Genomic DNA, 18,171 nt, shown 5'->3' on the forward strand with positions numbered 1-18,171 from the left:
GGTTTTCTGACCTTTTTGTGCAGTGAAGTGTATCCCCTACTTGCACTATTACTCCAGAAGAGTAGCTTGACTCCTCATCTGTACTTCAGGACTCCAGGCCCGCGTGTGCGAGCCAGCCCTGCCTGCGGGCTGAGCGCGGGAAGTGGAGTGTGTCAGCGTGCATCAACGCCGGGCCCTCCTCCCCTGCCCCTGCAGCCTGTCAACAGGGACTTCTGGGATGAGCTGAAGATCTTCCTGTGAGAACCTTCATGTATTTGAGAGTGTTAGAGAGTGAAAACCAGGCAGAATTTGGCCCTTGCAGTATTCACAGCTGGCATATTGTAGCTGTACTGCTGGAGAAAGAGCTGTCTGCTGCAGCATGTGAGGTACGGCGCTCCCATTGCGTGGGGAAGGTCAGAGTAGCCTTGGGTGTCGTAGATTGGAAAGTGGGCAAAGGTAGCCTGGGGAGGCCTTGGAAATGAGAGCGCCGTAAAGGTGTTTGCTCCTGTTCTGTAAGTTGTTTGTGGATTTACTAGTGGAAGCAAACTGAATGTTAGGCCCAGGACTCTTGGCTGATGCAGCCATTCCCACAGCGTGGTGCAGTAAGTAACCCTTCTTCTGCAGGGACATGGCTGGTAATCAGAAGCTTGCTTCTGCCTTCCTAAAACAGCCGCGTGCACTTGTGGGAATCTGAACTCTACGAACTCATTTTCTGTCAACTCTAGGAAATGGTGCCTGTGATTCTGTACCTTACCTTACTTAGCAGATTCAGTTCCTGCCCTTGAGGGGTGGCAAGTCCCCCATGATACCAGTTGACTTCAGTGAAACATGTGGCACTTGGCACCTCCTGCACTGGTGGGTCCGTTGGTGTTTGCCAACAAGGGCAAGCGCAAGGTTCTGCACAGGAGGCCCTCCTGGGGCCCTGGGAAGAGCTCAGCAAGCCTCTAGTCCTACAGGGCAGTCGCAGGGTCAGAGTCCAGATCTTCATGCAAAGAAGCAGGAAATGCATCAGATGAAGTCTCAGCATGACTTTAATCTTTTGTATCTAAAGCACAACTCTTAAGTCTCTGGTGCTCTGTAGTACTGAGGTATGGCCTTCAAGAGAGCTGAATGCAGACATCCTGCTCCAGACATCTCCCGGAGATGAGACCTGTGTTTTCCACCTAGGAAGCAAGGTTTCAGCTGCAGTCTAGGAGATACAAGGGTCTCTGCTCACTCGGGCCGACTTCTGAAGTTACAGCCTCAAGGGTTTGGGCTTTCCTTAGGAGCTGTTCCCCCACATACTGTTGTTATCTCCATCTTAGCCCTCGGAGCTTCCCTACACGGTGGCTGCTGAGGGGGTCCTCAGATAGCAGCATGCAGCTCCTAGCCAGCTGCACAGAGCCCGGTGCCTCTCCTCTGGGTCTGCAGACTGTGCCACCACAGCAAGGATGGGTGCAAAGTTTCAATGTGTGTAAAACAGATAAGGCCACAGTTTCCTGGCAAATGACCAGTATAGTCCTCAGGCAGACAAACTTTATCAGTTACAGCTTCAAAATATTTTTTGGTGGAGATCTGTAACAGTCACCTGTGACTTTTATGACCTCCCAGCTGGATTAACATGAAGCTACATAGGCAGCTAATTTATGGTGGATTTAGGAATGTGAGGAAGTGCAAAATGCCATCAGATGCTTGTGCTGGGCTTACCTATTAAGTTCTTTGGTGAATAGACATGGATTGAAATACATGCTTTTGTGTACACGTGGGTGTGACTTGAACAAAGCAAAATCTGCAAAATCTCCATCCGGGTGGTCACCTGTAAAGCCCTGAATCGTCTGGGACCTGGTTGTCTGTCTTGGAAGTGGCCACTGTCACCACAGAGTGTAAGATTGACTAGGATATGCCCGCAGCCTAGCCAGGAGTACATGATTTAATGTGTAATTGTTTCTATCTGATTAAAAATTGTTACCTGAGATAAATTTCCTGATGAAAAGCACAACAACTCACAGTGTTTATCCTCCATCTGCTGTCATTTATAATGAGACTGTAAACTCCTCAGAGATAGAACTTGCTGTCCTTCTGTACAGCTGCAGTGCCAAACACACCGGGGTCTTGATATTAGTCGAGTTGCCATTAATAATAAATAGAGAGTAAAAGGAGAATGTGTAAATGCACTCAAACATGTAGTGACACTTTTAAGTGTAGTTGTTATCACTGCAGATCTCCGCGTGGTTGGCAGCTGGGCTGCCCTGGAAGCGCAGAGTCCCTGTAACTGAAATTTGCACCTTGTACTGGGCTGTCAGAGCCTGCCTTTGGGTAGTGCCTAAAGTACCGGTGAAGAAGGACTCGGCGGGGATACCCAGAAGTAGAAACAGGCCAGACGGTTTGCCTTCAGCTCCCTTTCCCTTAAGAATGCCCAAGCTCATTACGTTAGGATATGGCTCAAGGTTAAGTAACTTTTCCATAATTAATACATAAACCCAGGGCTGTGATTTCCTCCCGGGCTCTGCCTTTCTGAATGCCCGTGGAACGCTGGCGAGGACGCTCTCCGCTGCAAGGGGCACAGGGCTGAAGGAGCCCCCAGAGCTCAGGCGTGCCCTGTGCCCACGCCCGGGTCTCCTTCACACTCCCCTGCGGCGGGGAGGCCTTGCGGGGCCGGGGCCTGAGAGCACGCTCCCGCCATTTTCTGCCTGACTTTACCTGCTCGTTTCGTTCTGCCGGCCCGCCACGTTCGCTTGTTCTCGGCTTTGTTTTGATCTGGTTTTCATTATTTATTTGGATTGGTTTGTATTTTGGATCATATTTGTGCTACTGAGGTTTTCTGGTGCCAGTTTTACCAGCAGCAATACTGATTTTGAGAGCGGGGTATCTGGAGCTTGTGACTATTTATGTAACTGAAGCAATTACAGCTTACGGTGGGTAGTGTTGTGAATACCAGAGGTGGTAAATCCCATAGAATCTGGGGGAGAGTTATTGGTATACTGTAGTGACTACTGATTGTGGAATCTAAGACAAAAATTTTTAACCTTTTCTAAATTTGAACCTCTAGCCTTCAGGGGGTTGGGGGGGTTGGTTCCTGCTCCCCACCCTGGCCTAGCTAAATTGTTCCCTTCAGTTCTGGACATTGTATTCTTGCTGTGAGAGTTTTTTAATTTCACATTCCCAGAAAAATTGTGTTTTAGTTTGGATCAGCTGCAGGAAGAGGTGCAAAAGTGTGGAGTGAGAGTAAGATTCATTTGGTAGGTGCAGCTGTGAAACAGAAATAAATCAAGGTGGCAGACTAGTGAGCTAGAGAGGGAAAGAAAATTAAAGAGTTTGTTACTGTAAATCCGCATGGTTAGTAAATCCAACTATCGAACTGCAGCTGCAGTGTCAGAAAACTTGAATTACATTCTGTTTTAGAAAGAAAAGCGTATTAGTAAAACAGTGTGTAATACAACATCTTCCATGCGTAGCAAATAAACCCACTTTTGAGCTGACTACAAATATATTCATTGTAAGAGTAACATTCTTGCTGATCTAAAATCTCATACACTTATCTGCTATCATATCTATCTGTGGTGCAGTGACGTTGAGCCAAGAAATGCTGTTCAAAAAATAATTCAAATGTGAAAAATAAATGTCCTTGGCTCTAAGTCATAATGTTTCTCTACCAAGAGCCAAGCTTACTTCTATTGTAATGTTCATCAGCATTTTTTTTTTATACTTTCAAATGAAATTACAAAAATGTCATTTGAGGAAACCAACTGCTCGTCCGAGGAAGAAAGCCAGAATACTTTCTTTTCTCTGGGTCATTTCCTGGCTCATTCTCTTTCTGGGTCATTCTTTTTTTGCCTGGGTCACACTCCCCTTCTTCATATTCATTTAATAATAATAACAAAAATACTCAAATGAAATACATTTGCCTAGGATTTCCAAGGATTTAACTGGCAGTAAGTAGAAAAAGACCTGCTTGGTTTTAAAGGCACTGGACCTCAGCCTGACTGAGCTTCTCAGCAAAGAGGATCTGGCAAATGGTAAAGCATAAAAAGGTTTGAAGAATCATATAGCAAGTCTGTGGCTAAGTAGGAAGAGAATCAAGGGCAGTCTAATCCTTTCCTTGAAGTGTTAGATTTACTAGAAACACCACTAGGTAGTTCAAGATTGATAGATCTCCCACAGACTTGTCATTTTGACATTTGTTTCACGTGCAAGTCCAGAAATTGTCCGAACTTAGAGAGGTCTAACCTTCAAGGACTGGAACCCTGAAACCTTGAATTCAAAATGATACAAGTGCAGGGTTTTAATGGTGTTTTGTGGTGATGAATTAAATTGTGATATTTGGAGTCCAGCTACCAACATGAAACCAGCCTTAGCCTCCAAGTTGAGCCTCCAATTCTATTGAATAAGCCATGCTACAAGCGTTCAGTTTTCCCTACAACAAAAGCATCCCTTGAGTTAAAGGAACTTTTATGTATAGACAACATTATGAAAAGCAGAGGTAATTTTGAAGAGCAAATGTAATTTAACATAATTTAAAAGTATAAATAATTGAGTCTATTTGTCTTTTTCTGAGCTTGACAAAATATTTTGGTATAGAACTGCATGCATGCGTGAGCATTAACTTTTCTTCATAAACAGATTTTGATACTGTCTAACCTTCAGATACTAAATAATGCTTGTGTTAGAGGCATTGTATTTACACCAGACAGTGCAACTACCAGGTGGTTTCAGCGAGGTATTCTTGGCCGGTGTGGGCAGAGACATTTTTCTTTTGTCATTGAAGACATTATTGGCATTTTATTGCATACTCTCCTTACCCTGGGGAATCTGTAGAATTTAATATATTTTCATATTACTACAGAACTATCTCCTGAAGCCCCCAATTAGGATGGTAAAACTATATCAAAAGCATTGAGAGCCCGTCTTCTATCTCCTTCAGAAACCTTGCAGTCTAAACAGCAGCATTGTTCTGGGGATGTATTTCTGCCCACGCTGGTCAGAGAACGGAGCTGGATGCTGCAGTGCCTGTGCTGTTTCAGAAGCAGCCTCTGCAAGCCAGCACAACCGCTTCAAGGTCTTCTTGAACCCAACCAGAGTCTTACGGAGAAAACGTACAGTAAACCTAGTTACAGCAGAGAGTTTCCATCACCCTCCGGCTCTGTGTGCACCTTGGTGTGTTGGTGCCGCTCACGCCGGAGCAGGTGCTCGGCGGCTGAGCCGGGTGTGCTCTGGCATGGGAGCCTGGCCAGGCATGTGGCCCTCACAAGGGAGCGACAGAGCAGCCCTGGGCTTGTGGCACGCAGGTGTCTGGGGGCACAGCGGCAGCTCCGCCTCTGGAAAAAGGAGGAGACGTGACTCAACTGTTGGGGCAATTGCCCACACAGAGAGAACTAAAGCCTTGCAAGGGTGCGCTCTCCTTTTTGTCCTTCCCCCCAAACAGGGGAGGACTGGCAGATGTGGAGGAGGAGAAAGGTCCCGAGTGAAGAGCAGTAAGGAACAACACGTGTCCACACGTTTCCCTTCTGTTCCTCTGATATACTCGGTGGGTTTCTCTCACTGCTTTGGGCAGGCTCCTTTCTGCAGGGCTTTCTGTTTGTGCTCGCGTCCCAGCCCCCTCTTCCACGTGTGGCAGGGGCAGACGTTAGTCCCAGGCACGAGCCGAGCAGACAGCAGTGTCAGTCCCCGGCGCAGACCTCCATGTGGGCTTGAATGAGCCCAACACTCCCTTCCCAAGAAACAGCTCCAGCGGCAGCGTGGCAGAAGGGTGACTCGGGTGGGGGAGAATGGCAGGGGTCTGCTAAGCTTAGGCATGGCCCTGGTGTTTCAGCCTCTTGCCAGAGGACATGGACACCTTCCCCAGGGCGGCTCCTGAGAGGCACCTGCGCCTACTGACTGAGCTGGAAATAAGAAGCCAGGTCTTGGACAGGCAAGTGGCTCTTCAGGCAGAGCGAGAGGCAGGTGATGATTGCCCGTGAAACTGGGAACAGTGAGCAGAGGGGGAGGAGGGGTGCTGAGGCAGAAATGACAGTGTGCTGTGAAATCGGTATTTCTGTTAAATTCAAGATTTTAAAAGTCCGGTAGAATTATAAGTATTAATTTCTGGGCTTGTACTTCTTGTTGGTGTTTTTGTGTATGTTTTGTTTTCTGCTGCCCTGGACCGCTCCATCTCTTCTTTAGCTCTGCTGGCGTCCAGTGAATTCACAATTCTAATGGTTGCCAGCAAAGTTATTTTTGTGGAAAATTGACACCTCCTGAAGCAGGATTAAACTACAGTGAACAAGGAGTTGAAATAGACTGGAAACATAAATCAGAGCTTAAGACTGAAATTGCTTCCTCAACAGGCGATAACTACAAAAGTGCAGAATAACTACATAACTATTATATTGAGTTTTGAAAATGCTATAGTTAGTCATTGTATGTGTTACTTATGTTTAGCAATTAAAGATTGCCGTGGTTTGAGATTGTTTCAGTATCTCAGCAGGAGAGTGTTTTCTGCTCCCTTGTAGAAGATGTAAGTCCTGCTGCTGCATAAAAGCATGCTAACTTCTCAGGAGAATCTTACTTGAGATGTCAGAAATAAATGTTCCATTGTGGACAAAATGCAAGCTATAGATCTGCCATTATGTATATGAGGTAGTCATACTGACAAAGTAAAGCCAATGCATTCACCACCTGTGGGAGGATAGGTGTTGGAGGCAAGTGTGAGATGGAAGAAAGAAGTTGGAGGGTAGAAGTGCTTTATTAGTAATGCTCATTTCCTTACATAGGAGGCTTCCTTTGTACTACCTAGATAAACAACTCAGACTTAAAATTTAATTTGGCAGGTAATTTGTCCATAACACTACTGCTAGAATTTGGAAAACAAAATGAGCTAAAATATTTTTATTTGACAGCTGCTGCACTTGCAAACAAAATTGTTGCTTTGATTTTTCTCTGTACACAAAAACACAAGGTGGGGTTTCCAGTGTTGGCTTGCGATGAACACAAGCCACTAGACATGTTGTGACTAGTCGACATGGACCCCAAGACCTATCTGACCTCACATGCTGGTTTCTGAAATCTCTGTTTAGAGTTGGTGAGAACAAGGCCAGAAACCTGGGATTAAATCCCAGTCCTGCTGCTGAGGACCATGGTGCTGTGATTTAGTCCCCTCCTTTTTTTTTTTTTTTTTGTCTTGTGATTCTGTGTCCTATCACCAGAAAACCACAGCCTTTCCCAAAGTGAGCCTCCCATATTATCACTGTTCTGTTTCCAGGCTCCTCCAGGGCTGATAGGCAGGGCCTTTTTCCAGCCAAAACAATTGCTAATGGAGATGTGAGGAGCTTCATTAAACTTGGAGTGATTATTCATATGTATAAAATGGCTCTGTGTTGGCAGAATCAGAGCCTGGGGCGGTAGCTCAAGTAGTAACACCAAAGCAGAATAAAACTGTTTTCTCCTGGTTTTGCCTGATACGTTATCAGCACATTCAGGTGAGCACGAGGCATTCACAACCTTCTGTAGCAGTTTTAGAGGGATAGAGCTTATAGGTGGTGTTTGGCAGTGTTTCTTAACTTGTAAAATGAATTTTAGCTAAAATTTAGCTCTTTCAACGAATGCTTGAGAAAATGCCTGTGTGTGTGGTTTTGCCTTTATGCAGAGGAGAGAATAAGTGGGCTTGAGGGATAAAAGGTACCAGCGCTGGATTCCAGGGGTGGCTTTGGCCAATTGGATGTTGCAGCTGTTAGTCCAAAACTGGCTTCATAAAAGAAGGTCCTTCCTTCAGCTTGGACTAGGGAAAGAGTTAATCTTGTGGCTATTTCTTGTTTAAACAAATGCACCTGAGTAAATGAATGAACCTTTTACTTTGCTGTGCCTTTTTCTGTACCTTTTTAACAGAATACTTAAATCATTATATAAAATATTTTTTATATAGACGAAAGTTTTATGTTACATATGAACCAGTCAGACATTGGACCACCCTTCAAATAGCATTGGTTTTCCCTTTCCTGACTGAACTTACATAAAGTTGTTCAAGCAGGTGTTTTTCTGTCCCTTTTCCCACCTCACTCAGAGTTGTTAGAGTGAACGCTCATGTTTTTGCAGCCATTGTGGAAAAAAACCTTTCATCCTGAAAACAAGTTGCAGATATTTTTATTTTTTTTTTAAAAAAGAAAAGTCTAATACAGGAGTAGAAAACTAGTTAGTCATATGCCAGGAATAGAATAAGAGAGCTATGAACATGAAGGATTCGATCTGGTTTTGCAAATGTCTGTGTGACATGAGAACTCCAATAAAATGGGGGAGTTTTAGGGCACTGGGAGAACAAACAGTTTCAGGGCTTATGTCTAGACAGAACAACTTGCTGCCAGGTCCGTCATATGTGTGAGCAACGGATCATATGTGGTCCCAGCAGGAAGCTAGTCACAGACCAGAGATCAAGGATGTACCCAGTTTTAATATTTATAATATTTATAATATTTATATTGTAGTATTAATAGTTCCAGTTTGGCTTCTGGGGTACAAAATAGTCATTCTCGTGGGTGCTGTGGCTCAGTGTGCAGCTACAACAAAGAAGAGATTGTCTGTTAGCACACACGAAAACCATTGGCTGCGTTTACATCATTCACCTGCTCGCAGGTAGATGGGACCGGACCTGTGGCAAAACCCCCCTTAAATGCACAAGGTGGCTGGCTGCGGCCGTACCCGGGCCTTGGGGTCTCTATCCTGGTCCGGAGGCCAGATTGCCTGTATGCAGGGGGAGGGAGAGATGAACACCACTGGAGCTGAAGGGAGGGCCAGTGTCTGTTTTCTGTGGGCTTTTATACTGTAATTCATAATTTGTAGAGTCACAGGGGAAGGCAGAGCCTCTGTGCAGACTGAACCCCTGCCTCAGCCTCCACCGGGTGACTGAACTTAAGGCATTCAAGGAATAGACAGTTCTTGCATGTAAGCAAGAACTGCATCTGGTTTTGTGTCCCTCTTTTCAGTCTTGTACGTTAAAAAAGCCCATTGTCCTGATAGCTACATGTACTAGTTTTTATTTTCTGTTTACCTTTGTTGGCAGCAGAATGACTTGTAGCGAACTGCCAAGCAAAGCGGTGGCGGCAGAACTGACCCTGAGGGACTATGCTGTGGCCTCTGCTTATGGGTCTTGGGGCTGGGGAATGTTTCTTACAGAGCTGCAGTGCAGTCGTTCGGGGACTGGTATTTTCAGTGCCCAAGGGCTGTCCTGTGGCCAGACCAAGCTGTTTCACTTGCCCTGGGAGCGGAGCCACCCCCAGGTATGGGCAGACCCACATCAGTCACAGAGCATTCTTCTAAAAGCTGAATAATTGGTGAATGGCTGAAATATTAATAATCCCTACTTCACAGTATAGCAGCTCTTGCCATAGAAAAGTCACAGCTGGAATACAGCTGGGGTAAGCACCCACAGCGTTACACGGGTAATAGCTGTTGGTGTTGCCATTCAGGAGCCGTCCCTGTTGGGTGACGGTAGGTGCGCGATCAGCTCCCGCCGCAGAGCACAGCAGCCGGGTTGTTGCACAGTCGCCTCCCGCAGTTGCAGGAAGAATGGCTTCTCCTGAGAGCTGGTAAATATTTGATCCTTTCCTTTGCTTCATGTTGGTAATTAGCAAAAGCAAGTCAGACACGATGCTCGCTATTCTTCATTCCGCTGAGTGCCAAGTCATATTTAGAATAATCTTTGTTGGTTACCACCACAATGCAGTATTTGAGCTGGGTTAAATCCCAGGAACACCCTTATAATTGAAACCAGCTGGGTGTAAATGAGTGCTAGCACCTAGGATGGATGTGACTGCTTCAGTATCACATGAGGGAGGAATTGTTTCTGAAACAGCTGTGACCGTAGTGAGACGGGGATTCACAACGGGTATGTTGAGATTCATCTACCCAGCGGTAACTTGGTAATCAGTGCAGACCACGGACCACGGGTAATGTGTAGCCCCTTACAGAGCCCTTCGCACACTGGATTGCTGGGCACTACCTGATGTGATGGATGGTTGGAAGCTGTGGCTGCTTGCAGAAGGCGTCCTGGTGAGCCAGCACAAAGCCGACGGAGCACGGGACCGTGGTGTCCTCACAGTCAGAAACCAGTTGTTTCCCCACTGAGAAGATGTACCGTTTTATTAGTTGTATGAAATTTAATGGAAAATAAAATTGGGTTGGAGTCAGTGACTCAGCATCTTCACAACATAATTCTGTATCACCAAAAGCAGCTGTTTGAACAAAATTAAATGAGGCCCTCAGAGTGGTACGAAATACTCTTGTCAGCTGCATAAAGAGTGCAGGGAGAAGAAAACTTTGCAAAGGGAAGAATTCCCATGTATTAACATCAGCCCACTCTTTGCTGAGTAATCTGTTTCTGTAAGCAAAAACTGCGCAATTCAAGGAGAATGCATTGTTTCTGTATAGAAATAGTTTGTATAATCCTAATTTCACATTTAGGCCTGTATGCTGCCTACTCTTGCAGATCTAAGTCATTCTTTGTTCAGTAAGTTTCCTCACACTTAGTGAAAATACACATGTAAATCATCTCAGATGAGCAGGGTACAGCGTTATATCTGAAGGCAACTATCACTTTACTAATGTTTAGTTACGTGCTTTTGGTATTTTACACACTGGCATGGCACTGTCTGTCTTCCTGCTACTTTTACGTGTACTCTGCGGTAGTTGAGGGGAAGAAAGCAACTCTTGAATTCACTCACTACATAATGTACTTGCTTCAGAAAGAACCAGTGTGCTGCTTTTCACAGGTGCTCTGTAGCTGTAGGTGAACCCATCGTGTTATTCCTCCACAGATCCCAAGGAGAAGTCTGAAGTAGATAGCTTGTAAATAGGTTGAATCTCAAGCGAGAAATAGTAACTTCAATCCTAGGAGAACAGAACTAGTTTCTATAAATGATAGGAAGAACATGGAAACGTCCTTACATGCAAGTATTTGATTGCCAAAAAAGCACAGCATCAGAATTTCTCCCTGAAGTGTTCATGCAGTCAGAGAAAAACTCTTTTTATTTCATTTCAATGGCAGAAGTGAATGGCTGAATTAGTCTGACTGAGTTTTAAAGGAATACTTTATCCTAGAAATGGGCTGCTTCTCTCTCCTGGTGTTCTTTCTTCTTAGAGGGAATAATTGATGATAAGTAGACCTTGTAACAACAATACAATATAGAGTTATTTTAGGCTAATTATGTCACCATTGGACGCTCTGTGAATTATTTGCATTTTTATTCTTTGTACTGTGTTATATCATTTCCTCATAAAACTAAATTATATATAAAATGGCTTGAATATATATAGTGTTTTCCTGAAAGTCATGCTATTTGAACGCCTCCAAGAATCAGAAAAATCCATACACACACATCACAGCTACAAAATCCAGAGTAGGAATTGTTTTTTAAATATTTTTTTTTTAAGGCTTGAGTATATTGCTTGGCTTGCATAAACACTGCAAAGATACTTTTACTGGTGAAGTAGAAACATAAATCCTAGTAAGATTCAAGCTTTCCACCAATTCCATGTTTTCTTTAATGAGTGCAGAAAGAGCTTAAGAAATATGGATGTGATATGGGGGACTGGGCAGTTGACAGATATTTGGAAGGAGAACGGGGTGGCTGGGGATGAAGCAGCCTCGTCTCCCAAAACTCCCACGGAGAGCACCAGCAGGAGAAGGAGCCTGGTGGTTTGCTCTCCCTCCCCATCCCACCTGTCTCGGCGAGCTTCTTCCCAGGCAGCTTTTGCCAGCAGCAGCGGACTGCCCAGCGGCCGTGCAAGGAAGCCACGCAGAGCGAAGGAGCGGGTACTCCACGGGCAGGGTGGTAGGCAGCCTGGCTTCCTCTGGATTTCTGCCCTGCACCTGACAAAGCTGTCTGGTCCCCAGGACATCTGTGAAGCCTCTTGGGCATTCCCCCATGTCAAGGATGAGCTCCCACTGCAAGTTCCCCGCTATTGGGGCGTTTTACGTTCTGTCTTGGCTGCTGAGTCTCATGGCATCATCTGGTTCATTCCTGTACCTCAGAGAGGGCTAGGCATACCTGCAGCATTCCTGAGAAACGCTTGTCACCTGTTCTTCACAACCTCTCTCTCCCCAGCAGTTCCCCAGTACTCCAGACCGACCACTTGTGGTGTGTGACTGTTGGTAGGGTCAGAACAGTCTTCCAAACACCCAACCTACCGTTTTCTTGCTGCAACTGACGTTCTTTGCTTCTTGTCCTATCCTTGGTAGAAATGGCCAAGAGCTGCTTCTCTGCTTTGCTGTTACCTTTTCCTTATTTTAAAGCGGTTATCTTCTCACATCAGTCTTCTCTAAATTTAAACAAACCTAATTCCTTTCCTGGTAGGTCATGTTTTCTAGATCTGATAACTTTCTTCCTCTGGATTCTCTCCAGAGCCTTAGTGCTCCAGCTGTGGATATGCACTGCTGAACAAAGCAGAAGGAAAATCCCATGGGCCTGTAGCTTTTCAAGCTTTGAGAGGAAAATTTGCCATCTGCAAATTTAGAATTAGTTGGGTTTTACTCATCTGCTCATTATTGTCTTGATGTTTATAAAAAAAGCTTGTTGAATTCCTGGTCCCATTGTTTATATATAACAGGCTAAGATGAAGTTGTTCGCAAACTAAAAATAATATGTGTCCTTAAAAGTGTAATTTATCACTTCAACACTTGAAATCTTTACCTCAGGAATTAAGATTAGTCTGAAAGACCTGTTTTAGAAATATTAGTCTGGTTGTAAGAATTATTTGGTAGCCTTCTGCAGCCGTTCCTAGCCAGAAGATCAGTGTGGATAACACCACTGTTGCTTTCTCACCTGGAAATTCTTGCAGGTGCCACTGCAGATTATCTCAAAAATATCTGCACTTGACCCAGTTCAAGCAGACACAGTTTAGAAGACTGGGGAGGCATAATCATTTTTTTTCTGACATCTCTCAGAATCGAGACATGTTCTTAGTCTTTCTCGTGTTCCTGCGCCGATACCTGCAGAGTATTAATCCTCTTCCAGTGGTTATATGATACCTCTGTGAAGGGACCGCTCGGCACCTGTATGCTGAAATTCCAGAAAGTAAATTAATTGAAGAAGCAGAGAAAATGGTTTAAATTTTGCAGGATACTGTAAAAATCAGATTCAGCTCTGATGACTCTTGAAAGACAATGTTTCCATGTCAGTTCATTGTGCAAGTATTGAAGGATATGAAACATATCAAGGCCTCAAATCTGCACTTGTCTCACACTCCTGGGAAGAGCTATTGATCTCAGTTGTTGGTCTGTGAGCAGCAACTTTCTGGGCAAGTCCAGGTTTGCATTGCTCGTAAAGTGAAGGCACAAGAGAATGTTTTATGCAAGCAAAGAAATCATTCCCTTGACAAGATGTTGCAGACTATCATTTGGTTTTAGTTAAATCTATTGCTTGATCAGCTCTGACAATAGCTATCTTTGTTTCTCTGAGTTTTTAAAATAACTTTTTCGGTTACCCTAACCAAGTGAATGTAATGAAAATAAGTCATATATTGTGCCTCTTGAAGCTATATTGAGTGGATTTGCTATAAAAAAATTTTATCAAATCCAGTATTTGTCCCTAATGGTTTTGCCATTGCTAAACGTAACGTTGTGTTTGGAGGAGGCACATACCTCTGTCATGCATAGAAAAAGTGTTTGAATAACTGCGTGAGAAAACCAGATTTACTTAGAATTAACTGGAGAGAGTAGAAATTAACTGCAAGAAAGATGCATTCAGGTTTGCAACTGAAAGAGCTTTATGCACAGGGGGAGCTGTCTTGAAATACGAAAGAGAGAGAGAGACTGGTGTTAACAGGGCAGCTGGAGAGGGACCTCCTAAACTGCAGCAGTGCGCTTGAAGCAGTCTTACAAAGTACCAAAAGGTTAGACAAAATCTGGCTTTGGTTTGGGGTTTTTTTCGATTGGTTTTTCTGGGCAGCACTGAGGTATTTTAATTGTGTTAACAGAAAGTACAGGCAAGAAATCGGTTCTCTAAAAGTTAACATGATAAAAAGCAAATACAGAACTCTTCAACTTGATCTGTCATGTGTGCAGGCTCTGCTTTTGGGGAGGCTGGGGGCGGGGTTAGTTGCCTCCAGGAGATTAACTCTTCCTCCACTGAAAGTCCGTATTGTAAGGTTTAGAGTTTGCTAATATAAGGAAGGCTTTGTTTTACTTATTTCTATTTTTTAATGTGTAAATTGGGCCGTAAATCCACATTTTTCACATGAGATTTATAGCTCATTAGAAATGTGCAACAAAGCTCATCTCTTGAAATGTGCAACAAAGCTCATCTCTTGACAGCTTGTATTATTTCTGATAATTGCCTGGAACTCCGGCGTAACACGTCTGAAATTTTTCATCACAGTTCGATCCTTAGAATGCAAGCTAAGAAGGTGGAATTGCCTTTTGATACGTAGAGCTGAGCTGGAAGTGATGAACAGAGCAGCTCGTTGTTTTCCTGAAAGCAGAGGGAGCCAGTTAGTGGGTGTGATACAAGGTTTTTTTGCTCCTCGGTCCTCTAGCTTGATCTGCACCGTCAGCATTCACCAGAATGGAAATCACTGAAAGCAACCTTTAGTATGAGAGGTGGTTTTTCCAGCAGGTTGTTCCTCGCCCCTATTGTACAGATGTTCTGGAAGAAACACTTCGTTGTCTTACATTTTAGAGGCTGGAATTGTAACTACTAATGCCTCAAGATGATATCCAAGTAGGTAAAAAGGAATGGGAAGGGAGATCGCACAGTCGTGAAAATTCACCAGTAAACACAGCGCAAGATCTAACATGAATATCAAGTAACATTAATTACTTTAGAGCCTCTCTGTTTTCCTTGTGTGCATTTTAATTATTATTTCAGCATAATGTAATAACAAGGGCTGGTTTATAGGGCGATAATAAGACTTGAGGCTATGACTGTGGCACATTTTGTAAGCAGAGAGTGGTTGGGCTGAGTGAAAGATGCCCGTGGCTGTGCTGTGCGTTGCATGCTGTCATGCCTAGGATCAGGGAGGGGAAGGATTTCCTCCCTGAGTCACCTTTGAAGAACTGACCCGGTAAACAGTCCCACTCAGTGTTGTCTTCTGGTGAAATGCTAAACCGTGGTCTCGATCACGCCAGGCCAATAAAATCTCCAGAAGCCATTTTTCCCTGCACTGTGGCAGTAAAACTGAACCCCCCCTAATTATCCCAGTCAACATTCAATTACCTCTCGTTTACCTAAAATTCCCCCTGTAGTTGAAGGCTTAAGTGGACATGATTGTTTCTGTCAGTTCTTTTCCAGTATTGCTGTGTTTATGTTTTGGCTAAATCTTGCCTACGAGGTTCAATGCGAGGGATGAATCAAACTTTCAGCCTTCTGAGAATTGTGAAGAACGGCGTTTCGCTATTCTACAAAGGTTTACGTCTTTTTGTGAAGAGGCTTTGAGAGTTTTGTACCTTTTGGATTTCCCAGTCAATAAGTGGTGTATTTGGCCAGACTTCCCACCCACTTACCATTTGTGTGTGGTTCCCTGTGAATCCATCTGCTCCCTCATTATCAGTTATTAAAAGGCGTTCGAGACACTGATTAGCTTTGAGATTACTGGTGGGTTGGCAATAACATTTTCATAAGCTGTTCAGAAATGTTCAAACTAATGCAGAGGTGAGAGATACCTCTTTGCAGAGACAGACATGCAAGTAAGAAAACTAAAGTTCTTGGAGGAGTCCATTTCACGTGGTGCACTGATCCCTCGGAGCTCTTTTGTTAGAGCCTGGAGAAGTGGGAATACCCCGTACTTAGGATGTCAGACCGGTAACGTTGGTTAGTGAGGCTGAGAAACTACTCCCAGTTTCCTCAGTTTCAGCTCTGTTTTTTTGTTTTCTTTTTTTTTTGCAAGGCTCTGTAGCCTCCAAGGGACCGGACTATCAGGTTTTAGTTATCTCTAGTGATTGGTTGATTGGTTAGTTCTGGTGAGGGCTGCTGTAAATATTTCTTCTTTCAGGGAGTTCTCCAGCCCAAAGGTGTTTCATCAGAGCTGCCACAGCTTCCCAAGTACAGCCTGCCCTTCTTTCTCCATGGGGTGAATGCCGTTCTGCCACTTTTCACCTGTTACTTTATGACGAACTGAGACCCCGCTGAGATGCGTGTCAGCGTGAGGATGGAGGTGTGCGGAAGGGGAAGCCCCTCTCTTCCACGCGTGGAAAGGGCCCGCTTTCATCTCCCTCAGCAGAATAAAAACGTTATAGTTTAGGGGGGTTTGAGCGTTTAGCCAACTAACTGGATTTTTAAGTGCGTGTGCAGTTCATGCGTGCATGTTTGAACACTCCCATCCACTTAGTTTGGTGACTCTAACTGATCCTCTTCGTTTTTCAAAATAAAACTGCATTGTGCCTAGACATGTTGAGCCAAATCTGTTCCTGGTGTTATTTCACTGACTTTCCAAAGAATTACACCAGAGGTGAATTTGGTCTGGTATAGCAGCTTTTTTGCCTGGAGCAAGTCTTTATAGCAGAGTTGTATTTCTTTCAAAAAATATAAAAGGAACACTGACAGATCTGCAGCTCTGGTGGTGTGAGCAGGTGCAGCTATATTAAATTATTTCTTATTAAATTGATTCAGCAACTTGAAGCTTGTAATTTTTGTTCTGCTATGGTTCTGTGACAGAGACCTTTTAAAACAGGGAAAGTATTTATCTTTCCTTGGAATTCTTTCTCTGGTGTTATCATTTTAAAGATTGCCGTTTGTATGTAGCTCAGATTCTGATTGTATTATTTATTTGGGTAAGATCTGAAAATTACAGCCTTTTCCAGTTAATCACATTGAGCTGTGTCATCACTAGTGTAATTCCATTTACTCCACTGACATCCGGATGAATGTGAACAATAGTTTTTGCTTTTGTTTTTAGGTTTAAGTGGTTTTAGGCTCTGGTGATGGCTGTAGCATAAATTGGTGTGCTTCCCTCCCAGGCAGTGGAAGTATGCCGATTTACCCCTGCCTGAGGATCTGGCTCGTTATTTTAAGGGTGCCAGTCGTCAGCCCAATGAAATGTGTCACGTGCTGCGGTTTCCCCCAGTATTAAGACCCACTTTGACTATCTGTGAAAAATAACCTGATGCTCTATGCCTTCATGTAATCACACACAGAAAATGTGATAAAAGAGTGCCCTTTCTGACCACCTTATTGTTCCACCTCTGCTGATTTGAGGTAGAACGGTTAATAATTTTTTTACTTTTCCTGGGTGCTTCCCACGCTCATGTTATTGCCATTACTGCTCAGCTGCTGCTAACTTAGTATCAGAAGTAGACAGAAATGTTTGCCTGGTTTCATGCCTTTAATGCCTTTGGGGTTGTTTGTTTGTTTGTTTTGTAGGTTTATTTCCTATAAGACTCCAGGCTTAGGCTTGGAGACCCCAGCCATCACCATTGAGCCCAGCAGCTGGAGCGGCAGCGAGAGTCCTGCCGAAGATATTGAAAGAATGAGTGATTCTGCAGATAAACCTATTGACAATGATGCAGAAGGTGTCTGGAGCCCTGACATTGAACAGAGCTTTCAGGAGGCTCTAGCTATCTATCCACCATGTGGGAGGAGGAAAATCATCTTATCAGATGAAGGCAAAATGTATGGTAAGTGGTACCCATTTCGCCTTTGGAAATAATTGTCCCAGTGAGAAGTGTAAAGCCCAGCTTGCTTTTACACAAAGTTGCCGGCATATTTGGAGTAAATCTTGAACAAATCCATGATGTTGAGGGAGCTCGGCTGGGCTGATGCATTGCTCAGGACGGTCCCTTCACCACTGGTGCTGGGAAGCAGTATTGATGCAGAATTGTGTCTTTAATGAATGCTATGCTGTGGCTGAACGGGAGTGTTTAAAAGCAGCTTTTAAATGTGTCACTTCTTGAGCATTTTAAAAAAAAAGTCGATTTTTCTTTATTTTTCAATAAATTGGGAAGAGAGGAAAATGGGAACTACGGTCTGCACGGTCCCGTGCCCCGACGCGCCATACTAAATTGCAAAGTGATAAAGTTCTTGTTGCCTTCAGAAGCCTCTTGTTGAAAGAGGCAAGTCGGGTGTGCTTTTGTGCCTTTCTTTGCTGCTTTTTTCTTTTTTTTTTTTTTTTCCCCCTTCCCCGTTCCCTCCTTGCGAAGTGCTATAAATCAGGTGCCGTGCTGACGGCGTTCCCTCGGTATGGGCTCGGCGGAGGGGTGCTGCCCCCCCGCACCACCCGGGGCTCTCCGGCTCTCTCGCCCGTTTTACAGACTCC

The 18,171-nt window shown here is 44.2% G+C and overlaps 1 protein-coding gene and 1 long non-coding RNA gene across 5 annotated transcripts in view; both read left to right on the top strand.

Annotated features, from left to right (window-relative positions):
• Window positions 1–18,171, top strand: part of LOC113481332 — a 658,441-nt gene that overhangs the window by 303,379 nt on the left and 336,891 nt on the right. The window lies entirely within an intron of this gene.
• The window catches only part of TEAD1 (TEA domain transcription factor 1), a 157,630-nt gene that overhangs the window by 36,542 nt on the left and 102,917 nt on the right, over window positions 1–18,171 (top strand). For all 4 annotated transcript variants that reach the window (XM_026850871.1, XM_026850868.1, XM_026850867.1 and 1 more), the window contains exon 2: window positions 17,280–17,533. In XM_026850871.1, the coding sequence (XP_026706672.1) occupies window positions 17,386–17,533 (148 nt within the window). In that variant the 5' untranslated portion in view covers window positions 17,280–17,385. The remainder of the gene's footprint in view (window positions 1–17,279; window positions 17,534–18,171) is intronic.

The sequence above is a fragment of the Athene cunicularia genome (genome assembly GCF_003259725.1).
Source record: "Athene cunicularia isolate RWA chromosome 5 unlocalized genomic scaffold, athCun1 chr5_part3, whole genome shotgun sequence".
Taxonomy (NCBI): Eukaryota; Metazoa; Chordata; class Aves; order Strigiformes; family Strigidae; genus Athene; species Athene cunicularia.